Source organism: Styela clava, chromosome 15 (assembly GCF_964204865.1).
Source record: "Styela clava chromosome 15, kaStyClav1.hap1.2, whole genome shotgun sequence".
Taxonomy (NCBI): domain Eukaryota; kingdom Metazoa; phylum Chordata; class Ascidiacea; order Stolidobranchia; family Styelidae; genus Styela; species Styela clava.
Window position 1 is genome coordinate 8,922,214 of NC_135264.1, and position 20,053 is coordinate 8,942,266.

General features: G+C 34.7%; 2 protein-coding genes across 5 annotated transcripts in view; one reads left to right on the top strand and one right to left on the bottom strand.

Annotated features, from left to right (window-relative positions):
* Positions 1-298: 298 nt before the first annotated feature.
* LOC120333896 (uncharacterized) lies at positions 299-4,129 on the top strand. 3 transcript variants are annotated; one of them, XM_039401289.2, is made up of 7 exons: positions 299-950; positions 1,337-1,741; positions 2,080-2,518; positions 2,632-2,765; positions 3,050-3,116; positions 3,353-3,540; positions 3,927-4,129. In XM_039401289.2, the coding sequence occupies exons 1-7, from the start codon at positions 314-316 to the stop codon at positions 4,049-4,051; spliced, it is 1,995 nt and encodes a 664-aa protein (XP_039257223.2). In that variant the 5' UTR covers positions 299-313; the 3' UTR covers positions 4,052-4,129. The 3 variants fall into 3 exon arrangements, with proteins under 3 accessions (XP_039257223.2, XP_039257225.2, XP_039257224.2); XM_039401291.2 differs by having other exon boundaries at positions 3,353-3,531; XM_039401290.2 differs by having other exon boundaries at positions 3,053-3,116.
* A 1,765-nt stretch (positions 4,130-5,894) lies between these two features.
* The window catches only part of LOC120334577 (adhesion G-protein coupled receptor V1-like), a 61,964-nt gene continuing 47,805 nt past the window's right edge, over positions 5,895-20,053 (bottom strand). For both annotated transcript variants that reach the window (XM_078120479.1, XM_039402082.2), the window contains exons 69-89: positions 19,386-19,593; positions 18,512-18,638; positions 17,869-17,989; positions 17,557-17,702; positions 17,275-17,476; positions 15,071-15,265; positions 14,506-14,685; positions 13,794-13,949; positions 13,350-13,427; positions 12,631-12,750; positions 12,010-12,150; positions 11,593-11,730; positions 11,104-11,238; positions 10,114-10,248; positions 9,278-9,444; positions 8,783-8,940; positions 8,126-8,247; positions 7,613-7,712; positions 7,433-7,530; positions 6,833-6,959; positions 5,895-6,469 (exon numbers count right to left, since the gene is read on the bottom strand). In XM_078120479.1, the coding sequence (XP_077976605.1) occupies positions 6,306-6,469; positions 6,833-6,959; positions 7,433-7,530; positions 7,613-7,712; positions 8,126-8,247; positions 8,783-8,940; positions 9,278-9,444; positions 10,114-10,248; positions 11,104-11,238; positions 11,593-11,730; positions 12,010-12,150; positions 12,631-12,750; positions 13,350-13,427; positions 13,794-13,949; positions 14,506-14,685; positions 15,071-15,265; positions 17,275-17,476; positions 17,557-17,702; positions 17,869-17,989; positions 18,512-18,638; positions 19,386-19,593 (3,018 nt within the window). In that variant the 3' untranslated portion in view covers positions 5,895-6,305. The remainder of the gene's footprint in view (positions 6,470-6,832; positions 6,960-7,432; positions 7,531-7,612; positions 7,713-8,125; positions 8,248-8,782; positions 8,941-9,277; positions 9,445-10,113; positions 10,249-11,103; positions 11,239-11,592; positions 11,731-12,009; positions 12,151-12,630; positions 12,751-13,349; positions 13,428-13,793; positions 13,950-14,505; positions 14,686-15,070; positions 15,266-17,274; positions 17,477-17,556; positions 17,703-17,868; positions 17,990-18,511; positions 18,639-19,385; positions 19,594-20,053) is intronic.

Below are 20,053 nucleotides of genomic sequence, written 5' to 3' on the forward strand. Positions count from 1 at the left end.
TTAACTGATAACTGGTGTAAAAACTGTTAAACTGATAGTCCATGTATTTATCACAGTTCACCCTTTGCAAATTAGTTTAAAAAGAGTACGCCAACATTATTCAAGACACATGTGGGTGTACAGTAGCATGGAAGGTTCCAAAACGTCTGATTTGTATTCGATAAAACTAACAAGGGTTATAAACTGGTGAAACTTTCGGACTAAATATTTCAGTTTTCTATAATAGTTTTATGACGTCATAAATACTTTATTGTTTGGAAAGTACCTTCATAATTCTAATTTCGTTTTAATATATTTGCTGTCAAAGTCGAGAATGGAATTTAAATTACCCGAGCTGTCGATGCAAAAAGAAACCACGCATAGCGGAAGACTATCAGGATGTTTCGGATCGGTCACGCCAAAAAGTATGTTGTGTGCCATAAACAAATCTCTGGAAAACCGGCATCTGGACAGTACCTACAGCGAGCCGAGTTTCGGAAGACAACAAAGATTACTGGTCCCTATCCCGCGATCAGATACAATTCTCAGAGATATGCCCCCATCGCTTGGCAGTGATTACTGTTTGTTAAACGATGGTTTGAGTCGAGTTTACGCAAAGCTGTCACGAATAGAATTGGAGCAGTCTGAATCAGAAATTAAAAATCCCTATAAAATGTTGCCAAAAAGAGAACCAAGAAAGAAAAAAAGAAAACCGTTCAACATTACAGCTTACGCAAAAGACTTTATGAGCAGTGTTGCCAGCTCGCCGCATTTAAAAAAATCGCGGACCAACATGAACAACGATTTCCTATTGAAAAACTCGGGCAAAATTTTATCTTCAGATTGTCTACATTTACAAGCTACATCGCTGGAGAAGTTATTGCAGAATTCATCCAGTACTGCGCTTCCTGTGCCAGTCTGTAGTCCAAGTGAGACGGGAAGAATTCTATTACCGGCCATGAAGTCAAAAGGTAATATTTAATATCTTGTGGTACGTATGTTTGTAATATTCTCAGTAGTAATGCAGTGAGCTATAACAGCGGTAGCTTCAGAATTTCAGTAACGTAGAAGGTAAGCGTGTCAGATGATAAGTACAATATTGCAAAAAATCGTGGCTTGACCGTACATTCTTTGTACCGTATTTTACTGACCATGAGGCGCATCGGGTTATAAGGTGCACTGTTAATAAATTGCTTAGAATGGGGGATTTGTCATAAGGCGCAATGGTTTTTCAAGGAGTATTGGGTTACCGTACAAAACTCATTGACCAACAAAAAAATATAGAAGGCTTAATTCAAATTGCAAAACTGCTGTTTTTGACACAGCTTATGGGAATCTCGTATTTTATACTAAATAGGCAAAAAGATCAAGAATGGGGATCCATGTTTTCTAAACCGGTACACACACACAGTTGAATCCCTGCCCACTACTCAGTCACTGCAGTCACTGAGAAGAGGTAATGCAACCCCGCCACAATGTATCTCAAAGTCAATGCTCTACTCGCACGCGCCAACGGCATCTTCTTCTGAGAGCAGTCAAGTAGAACGAGCTGTTTCTAAGCAACATCAAAAGAAGCAGTTTGTGAAAATTGCAACAAAATCTTCAACGAAATTTTTTGAAAATCAGAAAAAGAAATCTAATGGTGACGTCACAAAGCGTCAGAATATTTTTTCACAGAAAACTAAAAATATAGAAACTGAAGCCGAAAAAAACAACGAAGACAGTCAAATCGGCAGCGGTTCTTTAAATTCTAACTCCAAAGGTAAGTAGCCACTGATTAACGCCGAGTGACTGTGGGCTCTCCTACTATTCCTCTCTCTGTCTATTTTTGACATCTTTACCTTCTCCCCCCTCCCCCTCGCCGAGCATAATTCTCTGTTTCAAAAAAAGATTAGAAACCCGAGTAACGCTGTATATACATGTTGACTTGGTATTTCGATTTTGATAGGTTTTTGAAGCAAGCGCAGGTATTTTGGGGTGGTATATTGAACTTGTTCACTGTTATACCAATATTATGCGAAATAAAAAGTCTTTTTAAGAATGTTTTCAATCGTTGTGTGTGTTCTGTGTATTACTTTCCATGTATCTTGATATTTCTAGAAAGAAAATTCGCCGTGCAAACAGGAGAGTCAATCGATATGAGGTCAGATGTACCTTGCCCTCCAATGGAATCAACATCTGGTCCTATACAACCGTTGGAGCACGTAAAAAGTCCGTCAGAAGATGACTTTTATTCCGCCGAGGAAACATTGCCCAACGACGTTACCATGTCCACCAATGAAAATGACGTTTCGTTAGCAAAAGACGGCGATGCCAAAACAGCAAAGGAATTCGTTTCTGTCCAGGACGACCATTTAAAATTCCCCAAGAGACGAAAACTAGAACCGCTCAAGTATCGTTTACCTAAAACTAAAGTAAAAGAAGACTTAAATCAGCATGTGAAAAATAAGACGTCACCACGTAGAAGTATGCTGCCACCGATCACTATCAGTGACCCACTGGTGTCTTCAACTACTAATTCAAATGGTTCATCCCACTCGTAAGTCTAATAGCTTTTTCATAATTAAATTTTATTTAGGCATTTGAAATTTGGTGTATTATATGGGAGTATACATAGATATACAAATCCAAAAAATATTACTGTCCCAATAGTCGATGTGGAGCCAATGATGCTGATGATGAACGAGAGTCATCGCACACGCTTCTTGATCGATCGAAGAAATATCGAAAGCAAGTTCACTATTATTCAAGTGGCTCAGATACGGAGGAACAAAGTCGCGATAAAGGTAACTCTACTTTCCACAGATTGCCCTATATTTGATTCCCTAAATGAAACCATTCGTAAAAACGCATTCCCCCGCAATTTTCGTTTTCAAACTCAACCTACAAAATTGGCAGCACTGTTACATGACATGAAGAACTCTTGGGCGATAGCACATAGCCTTGCAATCAGCACCGCGCCAGTAAAGTAAAAAAAAGTAAAAATATGAAAATATATATATATATATATGTCTAAATTATTGAGTCAAACAGCTTCCAGTTATCAAAGTTGTACTTTGCTTATTTTCAGCAGGAAAACGACGGAAGAAACGAAAACAAATAGACAAAAAGATAGCAAACACAAAGGATAACAAAAGGTGGATATTATATATATCGTTTATTTGGTATTAAAATAAACACGCATCGGCGGGCCAAACAAAATATTTCTACTGTACTCTGTAGTCTTCGGAGGGATTCGCTAGATCAGAATAAAGTCAAGAAATTCGTTAGTCGTTCGTTCTCTAGGTAACTCCGTAAAAATATCTCGATTCCCAGTGGCGCGGATAGCTGAAAAGAACTTCAAAAACTGGCCTTTATTTTTTTTTTTATTCAGGCTATCCGAAATACAAATTCTCCCTCCCACCCAAGATTCAAATCACTCAAAATCACTGAATAGCTGTGGAGATGAGGGTGATAATGCACGTACTGCACAACCGCAACAAGACAGATTACCTGACGTCAATTGTTCTTCGTGGTCAAAGGGCAAAAACCTTCGAAACAGAACGTCTGAAAGTAAGCACAGTGAGTAGAGGGGGAAACTGCATTTGGAGAGCATAGAAATATTTCTACTTATCCAGAGACCAAATTTCACGCGATGCAACATCTGATATACACACAACTGAGATTTACTATCTCGAACATTTGATTTCATTTTGTTATGAATCTTCGCGACCAAGTTAACACACGCCATCAGTGGTAGAATAAATGGGAGATCGGGCGTCATAGAGCAGTTTTAGATATACTGCAGGTGTTAGTTCCGTGTGTATTCAATGCAGAACTATAAATACGAGTGCCATTATATCATGTCAGTCTGTGAATATCCTTTGAATATAATTCAATTCACGTTTTCAAGACCCTAACAATTCCATTAAAACTAAATACCATCACACTTAGAACATATTTTTCAGGCATCATTTCCAGATACATAACAGACATGACTAGACGAGGTCACATTGTAACATCAGATCCGGAAGATGGCGATGATGAACTTGAGGACGAGGATTACGATTTTTCTAAAGTTTCTATGACGTAAAGAACATAAAATCACCTTTATTTTCATACCTGGTCGCTTCTTATTATCTAGTCACAACACGAACTTAAGAACTGCATTTTTCGATGTCTCATTAGCTGTTTATACCAAGGGGTGGGGTGGGCAAGAAACAGTCCTGCCAAACTGCAAGTGCTTCATTTCTACCTGCTTCCCGACGTCATTGAACAACCATACGCGCATTTGAGTCCGCAGTAATGCATATGATATTGGATCCTCAGTATAATATATCCTAGCTCCAAATTCTGTTATCTTCGGTACATCTCTTACTTTATCACTCTGTTATCTCTGCTCCTGCTTTCGAAGTGTATAATGAGACGAAGAATTATTAGGAAGCTTTCCATCATCATCTTAACATAATAACGCGATTGGAAAAATGCGCAAGGTAAGTATGGAAATACAATCATCGATGGAAATACGATCAGATCGCAACGTAAATTGAACGCGAAGTACGACGAAGTAAAAAAGAAACTAAATGCCAATACAGTATATCAAGGCTGCCTAACCCGCGGCCCGCCGAAGTGTTTTTTGTTTGTAAGTTTGTAAGCAGACTTTTTAAATTTTTACATACATTTTACTATACATAAGTATCTTTCGTGATTTTGGTGTAAATATTCCTGCCATCTATCTACGTTCAAATGCCGGTTTTCATTATTAGATATGTGTCAAGTCTTGCACCCTGGTGGGCATTAACGTTATTTTTTTTTCTCGCAAAACTGTGCACTCTGTTCGACGAACTATAAAGATATTGTGCGATCATTGGGGACAAACGCTGAGCGCAAATATAGGAATGAACTTGCAGCCTAAGTTTGCAAATTATTTTCATTCTGATTTCTTTCTTTCGTGTCGGCTCTGATCGTCTTTATCGCCAACGTAAAATAAAAAGTCAACAATATCTTGGGTACTGGTCCCCGGACTCGTTATCTTTTTATGTTTGTACTTTTGTTCATGTTATGTTCGCGTTAAATAAGATTTTGGAAAGGTTGTCACTGCGTATTCGTCAATAATTCTGATGAAATTGCCGTAATGGCATTGCTACTAATTAGTCACAAATCAGTATATATCGACTATTCGTTCAGAAATCTTCGTTATGTTACTTCAATAAATACTTGTATTGGTATTTCAAATTTTACGAAACGGCCCACTAAAACTTGATATTGCCGCAACATTGACTCACATTATGCTCATTTAAACATTAAAGCAGTATCGTAGCTACTGAAAATGAATGAATAAAAACACTAACGCAAATATAACACTCAACTTTGACGTGATGTGTGTGTTTCTTGCGTGGTCGCCAAAAAACGGCAAGTGTGTTGTGTGATGATTGATTCGGTCGCCCGAGAGTGTTATGTCCACGCCCCGTTTACCAGATATTCGAATAGTAAACCGCTATTCTAATATTCGAATAATTTGCCAGCCCTACCCAGTAACCAGTAGGCAATTATTAATTTGATTGATTTCATGTTAATAAACTCGCCTTTTATGTATTATGTAATTACCTACACCAAAATCAGGACTTATCTGGTATTAATATTTGGTACAAACGTTTGCGGCCCGCGACCGATTCCGTCACGTGAAAGTGGCCCGCGAGAGGAAAAAGATTTGGCAGGCGTGCAGTATATCAAAATCTTTGAAGGACAGAAAATTGTCAGTTCAAGCGCTACTCCGACGATATACATTAACCATGGACCGGGATCCCTATTTACTAATACTGGTGACTTGCCTAGGACCCTATGCAGGAATACAATTTACGAATTACCGCAAACAAATCATCCAAATGTGCTGTAAATCTCTTTTTTTCAGCCCCTTTTATCAAAACTACGGATAATACTCAACATAGAAACAGTTATATTTTAAGCGGAAAAGCATTTAAAGTAAAAGCTACCTCTATAGCTGCGAATAAAAATAACTACATAAAAGTAAAAAATGTAACTAAAGAATATTCTTCCGCAGTGTGAGCAAGCACAATTGCTTTGAAATGCCGTAATGCTGTTAAGACATTGTGCCATCCGTAATTTTGAATTGATTTGTATTTTGGAAAAATGATGTTGAATGAATAAAAAAATGTGACATGATTCGATATTAACAAAAATTTTAATAAAAAAAACCTTCAAACTTCTACATTTTGCTTCTTTTAGTAAATATATTGATAAACTGTGGTATAAAAAATGACCATCCATCAATATCGATATGGATATTTCATCGTTACGAAAAAAAATTTTCCGCTCATATTTTGATATTATAAATGGGTATCAGCGATCGGATATGTGCTAGGATCATGTCTAGGTGATGACGTAGAACCATTGTCGTCATCTATGACGTCATTAATCACACGTAACGGACTAGTATGTTTAATAGGTGATACATGTATATGTTCTGCTGGACTATGCTCAATAACAGTACCTGGAATTGAAAACAAAGAGATAAGGATTGAATATATAAAGAATTGGAATTATTTTTCCAATTTTAGCAATAGGAGACAAAACACATTCCCATGATCCTATAACTGTAATGGATGTGATTTTCCTATTTAACCAGTGAGGAGGAAGTCAAAAAGGAGACTTAATCATGTGGTGTACCACAGCCTCTCGTTCTGTTGTTGTATCAGTTGAGCCAATCGCTGAGTATAACAGTTATTGAACTATGAATTTTCCCTCAGTAATTACCAAGATCCAATTCTTGAATGCATAAAAATCTGTGAATTCTCAAAATTAATAAAAAAAAGTAAAAGAAAATGATTAAGATTTCCATAAAATTTAGATTTACCTGTTTTCAAGGCAAACATTAAATCATCAAAATCTGCTGAATCATCCTGATTAAAAGAATCTTCCATATTTCCACGAGTCATCACTTGTGATCGTGAGAAATTCGGATCACTACCACTCCATTCCAACTAAATTCATCGATACATAAATGATTGTAATTTAGTTAAATTTTTTCACACAAAACAATCTCAAAACATGTAAAGCTAAGAGCAAACTTTAATGTATTGAAACGATCATAACTGCACAAAGATTGAAGATACCTGACTTCCATATACTTAATTAGGGTAAAGAATTTAAAATCTGCTTCTTAACTCATTACACTTCTTGGTGTATGACTTAATAGTGGAGGACTTAATGGTGGAAGCTATAACCAACCATCTTTACAGCAGCGACGAGAATTCTCGCACATTATTATCTCCATGCGGAATTCGATCCAGCAATCAAGAAGTGCGATGGCATGCATATTCCTAATGTTTAGTACAATGTGCAATATCGTTGACCTACGGATATTCTGCTGTATAATTTAATGTTTCCATTTTGTGCATTAATGAAAATGACGTGCTCTAATTTAGATAAACTTCAATATAAAGATTATACAAACCTGGTCTTTTCCTTTTGCTACAAGATTCTGTGTGCTTCTGTTCAATACATCACCAGTTACAGATGGTGCTTGACTTCCTGCTGTGCTTGTTGCATATGCTGTAAAGGCCCAAAATTACTCAAACTAAAAAATTTTAGGCAAATTTTCAAAAACGTTCACATTATCGGTTAAAAATCTTACCATTAACTGGTACGGCAGTATCATCAGTTTCATAAGGTGATTTAATAGGTCTCACTATTTGATTGTGAAGAATTCCATATACAATGAGAAGATAGGTACCCTGGAATAATAAAAATAGTATACTTCAAGTAGAAATCAAAGAACGGAGTATCTTGAGAATATTGTGTCCTACTTGTACCACTTGTATCATACGCACTACTTGTCCCACATTTCCCGCTTGACACAGTGGAAGTTCGGAACAAGTGATACAAGAGGTGCACATGGAACAGGTGTAAAACAAGTAGGCTATGCGGAAACCTGATTCAAAATATCACAAAAAGAGTATTCCCTCAGAGTTTCCCAATCCATATAAAAAGTGCCTATATTATAAAGCAAAAATGGATATTCGCCGTCTACATTCATATGGATATTTGTACAAAACAAATTATTCTTTTTTCTTATCTTATTTTGATATATAATATCACTTTCAAATGCACTTGATTTAAATTCTTGAACTAAAAATGTTCAACTAACCTGTACCATATTGAACAGTATAAACAATACCAACATCCACATCTGACCATAAGCAAGATGGAGTCCTCCCCATAGCCATGAGAATGATAAAAGAAAGAAAAACCAAAACAGAAGTGGAATTTCTGAAAAGAAAGTAATGGGTAGCTGCTAGTATATATATATCAAATGATTTGGTATTGTAGAATTTCACCCTGCAATGAGGTGCAACCCAAACGACCATTTATCAAAGAGTTGAGTAAATGAAATTACTCGAACTCATACTCAACTAACAGCTAGCGAGACTTAGCTCGGTGATTCGACTCAAATTCAATCTCAAACTTGACTAGAAGCCTAACACTGTTTGGTCAGGTTTTCAATATTCTTGATATTGAATTTTGAAATTTCAAAGTCATGGTGTATGCCAAGAGCCAAAGTCAATTCAAACTTAGTAACAAAAAACAATATTAGATATTAAAAATTAGAATTTGAACAAAATATTGTACAAATGTCTGCAAGTTGACCTCACTAATAAATTTTATATTTTCTTTACCACCATGCCAAAAATAACTTCAAAATAAGTTAATATATAAATAATAAGCAACAATTTTCCAAAGAAGTCCAACTGTGATAACCAATGGGCAACTGTTTCAGGCATGGCAAAGTTGAAGATTTTTTTACCTGTTTGGTTGAATCTACCTCTGAACAAATCATCATATTGTTTCCACGTGTTATCTCTTTGATATAATTGCAATCCTATGGTGCAAGTCACCATCATTGATATGCAAGCTGGTGCAACGGCAGCTAGGAGCCCGGCTTTTGCATCCATAATAAAACACCTATTATATGAAATTTTATTCTTCAAGAATTACGGTATGTATATTATTCTGGCTCTTTTGCATCAAAATCATGATTGAGAGTGAGATTCATAATTTCAAAGAGTCGAGTAACAATTGTCGGAGGTTGTAATTTCTTACTTTTAATGGTGATAATTTAAATTTTAAATTTTCTACAAACACTCAAAAATATTTACTTGAATAAGCATTCATAATAGCCTAAAAATTAAGCAGGCATACCGGTAAGTAAACGTTTTCACCAAAACTTGATTTTCTTGTAAGAGTCGGAGTCCAGACTAATATTTAAAAAAATTACGAAAAGAGTAAAATTAACACCTACATGTCACCATTAGAATGTACATCTCCATATATTTGTGGCAGATTGGTAAATCCCAAAGCGTACATGATTATACTATGCAATGCTACTATTACAGCTGGTAATCCCCAGCCTATGATGAAAAATATTGTCAAGATCTGACTGGTGTTGTCATTGCTCATCACAAGAACCTGGGAAGCAAAAATATTAATTCATCATCTCACCTAGAAGTAGGCTTACCATATATAAGAAACAAAAAACTGGGACAATGCGAATTGGAAAAACATTGGTTCGAATAACAGACTTAGCAATATTTAACTCATTGAAAAACGTGCACTTTTTTCGCATTTGAATAATTTAACGGCAGTACAGCTAGATGTTAAATTTATGTATTAAACATATAATAATTATGATATAACAATATAGTGGTTCTCTCTCTCTTTCACTCTCACCAAAATTGAGAAGTGAGTCGCAAATCAGTAATAAATGGGTTGCCTCCATTAACAAAATGGAATTTTGTATTGAAATTAAATAAAAAGAATATTCTTGACTGGCATAGTGCATGACCGCGACATTTTAAACTACCGGGCAGGACACCAGGACAGCTTGTCAAAATTGGGACTGTCCCGGCTGAACCAGAATGTGTGGTAAACATACCTAGAATGTAGAAAATAGAAGGTAAAGTCAGATTTCTGTTTTTCCCATAAATAGCAGCCTCCTATATACTATTGGCTGTTTGCTTAGAGTCTTGTTCAGAGTGAACTTAAATAACATCTCATAAAATGCTTTTATCAAATCAGACTTCAGCTTCTTAGTTATATAAATTCATGTGTATGAAAAGGCTGCTCATAAAACAATACCTTCCAAATATTGAAAGCCTGTACTAATATCCATGTAAACTGAGCAAGCCAGAAATAATGCAGGAATATTGCAATTGCTGCACATCCATCTTCATTTGCAGTCTCACTTGCTAATGTACTTACAACAAAGAATAGCTGGAAAACAAATTTATTTATAAATGTGTTTATTGTTTAATAATTAACATTGCACACATGCTAAAGTTTGAAAATGTGCCCCTTGGTCGTTAACTGACAATGCTTAACGACTGTTGTTGAAATTAGATACTTGCACGTTATTACTTGAGTTAAAAAACAAGTTCAAATATTTTCAATTTGAAATAATTTTATTGATACATTTTATGATTAAGACTTTTGCACCCTGTCCAAACGACGCACATGGTACTAGCCATGGTTGCCATACCATAGACACGCCACAGTAAGAGACTCAAAGCAGTTTAAAACAATAGGACTGGAAAAACAGCTAGACAGCGAATCTCACATAACTGTGCATTCATGAGAATTGCATGCATATTTATCTTTACCAAGAGCTCAATAAGGGAATTTGAACAAAAAAAACTCAATTATAAGAATCCTGACTGTTGGAGCATTGTTCGGAATGTGAGTAACATGCTAATCTACCACAATACTGAATACTATAGGCCACAAGTATTGTTGTTGCTGGTCTGAATAAAAACGAGCAATTAAATTGCAGGACTAGTTGCCATTGTAAATTGCTCAGTTATGGTTTGTTTTACAAACAGAATGAATTGACTGAATGAATTTCCTGCCAAATGAATAAGATTTTGGTTTAATAAAATGAGGCAGCTATTCTTGTGGGCTTTTCTCTCCCCTAACATAATTTGTATTCTGTTCCGTTGGTCTAGGCCATTTTCAGATAAAGATGTGAACTTGAACTGGTATTTTCTCCAAACAAGGATGTAGACAAGCATCAGTTGCTCACCCACCTCTTTGTTCAGAGCAAACATCAGTTATATGCACTTTTATGATTACCTGAGTCAATCCACATGCAAATAACATATGCATCATAAGTTTTGAAGCAAATGTAGTGTGTCTCGAACAAACATGATGGCCGAGAATTGTGACTGCTGCTGCTACAGCACATATGAAGCAAGCAACATAGGTGGCCTGAACAAAGAAATTTGTCTAATTGAAGAAAGAGATATAATTGTTGACTATGGGTAGAAACTATTACAAGCTGCCATAAAGTAAAAAAAAACTTTGGCATATGAAAACCATCCTTGTCTTTCGAGAATGCACATTTTCATTACTTTATGCCTATTGAACTTTGACCTTGATTATTATTAAATATTTAAAATTCAGACTCTGATGAGAATTTTGAAAATTTGTCCCCAATACTAATATCCACCCAGTTATGGGCCGAGCAAAAATTCGAAGGACCAAAGAATATTTAGGCTATACTGTTCGTGAACACTTGTTTATGCCTTCTCCCGAGTGTGTTATTAAACATACGGTACATACCTCATTATAACCAGCCAAATCATCAGTTGGTCCTCTAGCTGCATAAACAGACATATGATGACAAGCACACTCAACATAAGTATCTGTATCATATTCAACTGTACATGTTTCTGGTGAACTTAACCATCGTTTGGAAGCCTTGGAAATAAGTATAGTATTTAAAAACTATACGCTTGCTAATGATCTTCTAGAAGCCCAAATTTTTAAATCTTAAAAATTAGAACAGCGATTAGAAACCTCCCAAAATTTCGATAAGAAAATATTTGAAGTCACTTTTGTCTTGAATGCAAAATTGCTGATAGAGATATCATTCAATACTATGATTATGAATACTTTAAACTATTTAAACAGAATAACATAACCTGAAATACATAAGCAGTATTCTGTCAATATTATCAAATACAATAATTATTATACCTCGTTCCACAATACACACTCAGCACCTTTTGGTGATATTCTTGAATCCTTTGTGTGGATTCTGTATCGTACTGGGTTCACAAGATTTGCGATCGGTTTTTCATTAATACTGACAGAAAATATCTTGTTGCTCATCGCACCCTAAAATTTGAAAATATGTTTATAAATAGATTTTATATAGTGTCAGTATCTCTTGGTACTTTATCAATATTCATAATTTCGATCAGGCTCTGAGTGAGTGGGCATGACCTTGATTTGAGAGAATGAAGTTTCTTATGAAAAGAATTTATAGTTTTTCCATAAAATATAAAAAAAAAATGCAAAAGAATGGTAAAAAATGTTTCAAGTCATTTTTTTATGACTTTCACTTCTCAGCCAGCCTAGCCTGTCTTGCAAATAGTTAACACCAGACTGGAAGCCAAATGAGTGATATAACTATACAATATGGAAGAGTTTTAACCACCATCTTCCATTCAAAAATATATCATTTTAAATAATAAACACAGTGCTTTCATGTTTGCATTGCTTCAATTTTTGGCCTGTACTTTAAATTCCCTATGATACAATATGCATCAATGTAACTATTGCAAAGACGTAAGTATTAATAGCAGTAAAACCCACCTTTTCACCGATCACATCAAACCATGTTTGTGATGAATATTCAATGAATGAAATATCATAACAAGTAGGATTAGGTGAATCAACTCCAGTGGCTTGAACATTCAGAAGATCAGTAGGAATCTAGACGCAAGTTACAGAATTATGTGTGGTTTTATAGTAAGCAGTCATAAGTTTTTAAAATTGTATAGCGTAGAATTGAAGGTAGGCCCATTTTTGGGGCAAAAACGAGCCCATGAATTGTAAAAAAATTATGAATAAAAAGATATCCATACACCTTCTAGAAGACATTTCTGTATTTAACTACTTGAAATTTCAAAGTAAGTTTAGTTATAGTAGATGAAAAACAGAGCAATATTTAGCCAATCAATTCAGCTAAACAAGCCATAAAAATTATATTGAGATAATAAAATGGTCGTTTGCCTAGTTACCAGTCCATGTCAAGTATCGGAATGGACTTGATGGACTTGATGGTGGAGAAAGTCGTAACTGACAAGCAGATACAGGACATTCCTCTCACACATAATTTTCCCCACACAGAATTAGTAACTGTGAGTGTGTGCAGAGTCATAAGAGATGCAATGATAAGCAGATTTAAAGCGCTTATCTTAGAAAAATGTGTCAACCGCCGAGCCAATATTCAAAGCAAGCCATTTTGAGTGGATGAAAATAATTCTAGACAAAAGCCAATATATGATGAATATATTGAATTATTTGTTTACCTCAAAGTAATCCAAAGCTGATCTTCCCTTTCCAGCAAATTTATGTCCATTGATTATTTCTGGATACCAACGAGCACTCTGAATGAAAAAATATAATAGTTTGAAACTCTTGACAGCGTAACATGAGGAAAATTTGAGAATTTTTTTTATAAATATAACCGTTATTTGTGTACTGCATCAATCTTATAATAGAATGAATACTGATGTGGTTAGCATGCTGGTATATGTTTTATGTAAACTAACAATAGGGAATTCGATACAGCTATCAGATAAGTATTGCAAACCAGAAATTCAAATGTCTACAAATAAGAAGATTTTTGACCAAAATATGGACTGTTAACATTAATTAATTTTCGAGAATGTATAATAAAATATTAAAATTGGACACATCTTTCTTATATGGGACCAACTTTTTGTGAAATACCATTTGAAGTATGTGCTTACCTGCAAAACGGCATGAGAGCATTTTCCAAATGCAACTGTAGCAGAATCATCAGGTGTACAATCCATACCAGTCATCAATGAAAAGACAAATTGTTCAAATGTGTCGCCGAACTCCGTGAATCCTAATACCGCATCTGATCTATTGGGATCAAGCAACTGAAAAAGATTAGTTTATATCAGGGATCGGGAACCTATTTGGCCAAGAGAGCCATAAAATACACTGTCAATGCAATACGGCCAGATCATAGCTTCAGACTGAAATGGCTCAAACTTCTGAAACATTTGTGATTTGACTTCGCTCGTTTTTACTTCAAATGATGAACCCAATCTGTATTTGTGTATGGTCAAACACCTAATATAGTATATGTGCAACCTTACCATACAATTTGTCTGATTTTCATATTATATCTTATTTGCTTGCTGTTGGAAGATATACCAAAATGTACCGGTACTCTACATAAAATGCGAAAGATTTATAACCAGTACAGAGATCCACCTTCACCGAAATTGAGCCATCAGTCTCATTAACAATATTGTCAATTTTTGCTTTCTGCATTATCCAATTTCACTTTGTTTTTATTTTACTTCTCGAGAGTCATAGAAAAATTTTGGCGGTACCAAGTGGGCCATGATGGAAAAAGTTTGAAGACCACTGCCCTAGACAATCCTGGACCAAATTCCATGCTCCCAAAATACAAATCACCCTTCTTACTTTACAAAACAAATCATAAACAGCTTCTTGAATTTGACTTGGTAGTTTCCTCTGCTTAGCGTGATCAATAATATTATTCAACACTCCATGAAATATGCGAACTTGTTCATTGTCCATAGGTTCATCAGTTAAAGAATGTAACTGAGCTAGAACTGATTGTATAACTCCATCATCAAGATTCTGCATAAAATGTAAGTTTTCAAATTAAAAAATAAAACATTTGGATTGACATTGCCACGATTGTCTATTTATTAAAGAAAGGAATAAAAATGAGAAATACTGGTGTATTATAGCCATGAGGTTTTTTTTTTCAAGAAAATTCACTCAAAACAAAGTCCTACGCACTCACTCAGAGATAAAAAATAAAGTCAGACCACTGAAAGGCCAAGAGCTATTTAAACTATATTGTCTATTTATGAAGAGCATTAGGTGCCATCAGATGTCGATTGGCATGAGATTTGAACCAGTTCAGCGTCAATATGATCAGGAAAACAGTCACAAGGTAGGGAATTCCACCAAACTTATATTGCACAATACCAGTTAACATATATAGAAGCACACCAACCTGTTGTAACGCTTCATATACTCTCCAAACTCTTTTTGTATTTTCTTTTCCTACAATGGTAACATTAGCAGTATCATATTCGTAATTAATCGATCCATCTCCAGATACATGAGATAATTTAACTTGAAAAATTTGAGGGAGTGGATTTGGTGAAGAGAGATCATGATGGAGTGGAATGTTGATGAAAGCTTCTTCCTAAATATAAAAAAAAGGTTAGATTTCAAGATCTAGATTTCTTAATGTTTATTTACTATGTAATTACAGTAGTTCAGTCTGATTAGCAGTGGCCCAATGCTCGCGAGTCAACATACATTGAGCTATTAACAGTCATTTAAGTCATATTTAAAATCCCAATGTTTAAAGTCAGTTGTAAGTTGTGTATTGAAAATTTATATTCTTCAGAATCAGAGTTGTTATTCCTGAAGTTAAAAAACAAAGGGAAAAAAAATCGAGCATTTAGTTAACCAAACATTTTCAACACAAACAGAAAAATCATGAATATGACATAATTGTAGTCAAAATTCGGTTTTCTCGGAGCCAGAAGCTTTTGTCTAGTACAGTGTTTCCCAACCCGAGTCCGCGGTCTCAAATGAGTCCGCGAAGCGTTTGAGTGAGTCTGCAACGAGTCAGAAATTCACAGCCCGCCGCAAACGTTTTTGCGAAACAAACTATCAGCCAAGTTACGATTTACGTTAGAATTTACATGAAACATAAAAAGCAAGTTTATTCACATAACATTAATCGAGTCAATAATTACTGAGTAGGGCTGGGCATATATTCGAATATCCAACTACTAGAATAGCAATTAATTTACTTTTCTAAAATTTGGTAACAGGTGACGCGACAGGTCACTTGCTCGTCGCTTAATCAAACAATTGGATTTTACAACTCACTTGTGGATTTCCGACGAAAACACGAGTCTGCACACGCGTCGATAGATACCTAATTGGTGTTTCTCGCGAGTTCGAACACCGAGGAATAATTTTTTTCCTGGTAGGTGTCATTGGTGGCAACCCAAATTTTTTAAATTAAGAAGCGGCAATACAAAATACTAAAAAAAATGAAGAACACCATAAGTTTTGTTTTATGATGGTCCGTGACCGATTAAAAACACTTTTTTAGACATTCCAAATCGCAAAATTTCGGGTGCTACCGGAGTATACGTACCAGGGCATTTTCCTTTAAGATTCTTGGCTTTACTGCCTCCACATTGGTACGTACAATACTGGAGAGCCGAAAGTATTGTACGAACAACTCAGATTTGTCGAATTCACAAAAATACGAATCAAAACAAAATATAATCGGGCACTTCACCACGCATTTTCGTGCCCACGAATTGTCATGATAAAGCATGATAAATTAAATTAATATTAAAGCAAGGTGATGAACAGGTACTTTTGATTTACTAATATACTCTAAATAATATATGTTTAATGAGTACTAAATCAAGTTGTAATTTATAGCAGGTAGTAGGATTTTTCTAACGGCGATAACAAATTCGCAAGATCACAAAATAATGTATCAAAACTAAATGTAATCGGGCAATATATTCTTACATTTGTATGTTCGCAGATTGCCGTGGCATTTTAAAGAAGTAATGCTCTCATTTTGTCGTAAGTCGACGCAATCGCGAGTTACCATGAACACAATTAAATTAAAATAGAAAGACATTTTAAATTTTCGTCGTTGTCATAGATTAAATATTGTGCGACAGAAAAGACCTTTATACACTAAAAAATTTAACGAACGCGTAATTGCGGCGAAATTCCGATTTTGAAATTCGTTAAAATTCTGTTGCGTTTGGTTTTTAATTGATTCTTCAAACAGAGTACGCTTGCAATAAACGCACCTTGAGTCCGCAAAGGTTTTCGCCGTTGAGAAAATAGTCCGCGACCAAAAAAGGTTGGGAAACGTTGGTCTAGTAAAATATAACTTCAGTGAATAAATGATAATTTTAGTCTGGAACTGTTTTCACTATATATATAGATATACCTATATTGCCACCACATCTTTGAGTGGGTTAACAGGTCCTAATACGATACAGGCAGTAGGGTGGTTCACTTAACCTCTGGGTTGCCGCGGCTTCACTATCAAGTCTATTAAGATTTGGTAATGATTAATTGAATATGTGAATCCTAAATTCTAGAGATCTAGAATTCAATTCCTGAGTAGTCCCACCAAAGCTTACATATAAATACACATACTTGACCGGGGTTAAAATCAGCCTTTCCAATAATTTTCACGTAATCAACATCTGCCACTGCTGGATACAAGGTTGTTCTTGCTATGTTGATAATGCTTTTCAGTTGCTTTGTATAAAAATGTACTTCTGATTTAAACCTATGCCCACCAATCCTTTCTATAGTCAGCCCGACTGCTTTATTGCCTTTGCTCACAACTGGAAGCCTGTTAAAAAAATATATTTAACTTCAAGTTAATTTTGTTGGAAATTTGAAAAAAAAAATTGAAATATAGATAAAGTATACCTTGATTGCAGGGTAAATTGAAACATTCCAAATGGGTGGTCACTGTCTGCCATAGTTACGTTAATAAATCTTCTTGTTGAGTCTATTTTTGCTTCCGCACTTACTTGATATATTTCAACAAGAAACCAGTTTTCAAATTCCGCGATCTGAAAAATATTTGGAGAAATTTGTAAAACTTGAAAGAAAATGCTATTTATTTACAACGTCATGGAAGGTACCGTGACCCCTGATTTCTTCTCCTATTGGCACAGGTTGTGCGTCTTTTTTATAGTTTCTGTAAATGATTAATGTAAGGTAGATATCATATCTAACCTGGTCATCTTTCAACTTGATAGTAATAATACAATCCAACTTTGGTTTTGGACAAAATATTTCTCCTGATGTTTTTTCAAGTTGATCAGTAAGATCAATTCTTTCAGGAGTATTTGATGATCTATATAAAATAAGAGGTTTAAAATATCAAAACATCATAGCTAATTGTATTAATAACATAAAAAAAAATAAGATAAATTTCAAAAAAAAAATGAGTGGGAGACTGTGGCAGAATGGCGGTTGGAATTTCAAATATTTAATGGTGAATAGGAAAATTATTGTTACAGAAATTAGGAAAATAGAAGTTGAATGAGCAAAGTTTTCATCATCAAAGTTTAATTTCAATGGGAATTAATAGCTAGAGACTAATTTGAAATTCACATCAATTTGAGGTCTTAATCAAATTTTTTTAACTTATCCAGGCAACCCTAGTTCGCTAATTCGAAAAACCTGGTTGCTTCTATCTCCCAAACCATTAGGAACAAATAACTGAATAGTTATTCTCGTTCTAAACCTAGACCAGTAACTAAACCAAAAACCAAGTCGACCATTCATATTTGAAAACCCATGGTAACCAATAGTTCAAACTATACTTAAAATCAAAAGAATTCTATATAATCAAATGTAGAAAGAGAAATCTTACCCTTCTTTGATATTATAAGTATAGTCAGTAATTGCTCTCCATTTGATAGTTACATTTCCATAAGCAGATTTCCTACTAACAACAAGGTCTAGAGATCGAGATGAAGAATCTTCATATATTATTACACCTGGAATATTTCAAATAATAAAATTTCAATTCTAGCTACTATCTGGCACACAGTATTTTTGACTGAAAACTGAGGCAGTCAATGATGACACTTGATTTTGCTCCAATCGTAGACATAGGGCTGGCTCAGCTCAACTGCAAATTATGCAGATACGGTGGCCCGCAGTTCCACTGGCCTCGAGCTAATTCTAAGTGTAAGTTTTTAAATTTAACCATTATAACTTATAATCATGTATAGGTCAGTTTGTTTATCATGCATATTCAAGACTCATAAAATAAGGTTACTTTCATCATGATTTTGTACTTGGTGCAATACGTAATTATTTCATTTTCTATTGCAAAATCCTGTTTTCCCATGTGCATATAAAAACTGTTCTGAATTGGGATAGATATATATTGCATGTCAATGATGAAAGTAGCATATGAAGTGGAATTTATGATATGTCCTGGCTTAGGATAGTTATAATATTTAGTCAGAAAGAAGGCTGGATGGAGTATTCATATGAAGTGAGATTCGTACAATTGGTAATCAAGTGGAACACAACATTTTCGAGACAGTCGATTGGGAACAATCAAACAAGTCAGGATGCAGAAGCAATACTACATTGTAATGATATATGCATGAGTGTGTATATAGTAAGTTTACAAAGAAGGAATGAGCTTCAGTAATAATTATCTATGAAAATGATGAAGAGGCTAGACTATTTTCACATGATATATTAATTGAAAATTGCATCATCACGCTCACCATCCCTGGAGGCAAATCCAACATTTCCATTTGGGTAATCGTTAGCTGGAATATCAACTTTCATTATTCGTCCACCATTTTGTGTCCTAAAATCTCCAAGTTTTGCACCGCCAGTAGGAGAGTGAAGAAATACGAAAAACGATTCTAATGGCTCAGGCTCGTCATCATCAAGAATGACAATTGGAACTTGGATTTTGTTTTGATTTATCTTTAAAAATGATAAAATTGTTGAAACTTTTTCACAGTATGAAGATTTCTTGTAAAGTGAAGACGAAAGGTAATGTGTAACGATTGAAACTGTCACCCTGCATTAAACCAACGTTATTTTAAATATCAATCTAGAATTCATATATGTATTGACAACTTTTATCTCAACTTCAATATCGCCCATTTTGTGTTTTCGCTGCAACAAGCTTAAGAATTTTTTATTTTTTCAATTTAACACAAATTGACAGGATGAATTCTATTTCATTGGTTAGTCGTGTTATTACGTTCAGATTACTCAAGGTGATTTAAATTTTACTCAATTATAAAAAAAAATGATTTTGAATCATACATACATAGAAACATTATTTTCACATCAAAAAATATGTATGGAATTTAAAAACATAATGAAAACAATATATAGTGCTATTTTAAATAAAAAATAAAGACAAAAATGGTCAGAT

Coding starts and splice junctions, on each gene's coding strand:
- LOC120333896 (XM_039401289.2), top strand. CDS start 314: ATGGAATTTAAATTACCCGAGCTGTCGATGCAAAAAGAAACCACGCAT. Junction 2,766..3,049: donor GGAACAAAGTCGCGATAAAG/GTAACTCTACTT, acceptor GCTTATTTTCAG/CAGGAAAACGACGGAAGAAA. Junction 3,117..3,352: donor AACACAAAGGATAACAAAAG/GTGGATATTATA, acceptor TTTTTTATTCAG/GCTATCCGAAATACAAATTC.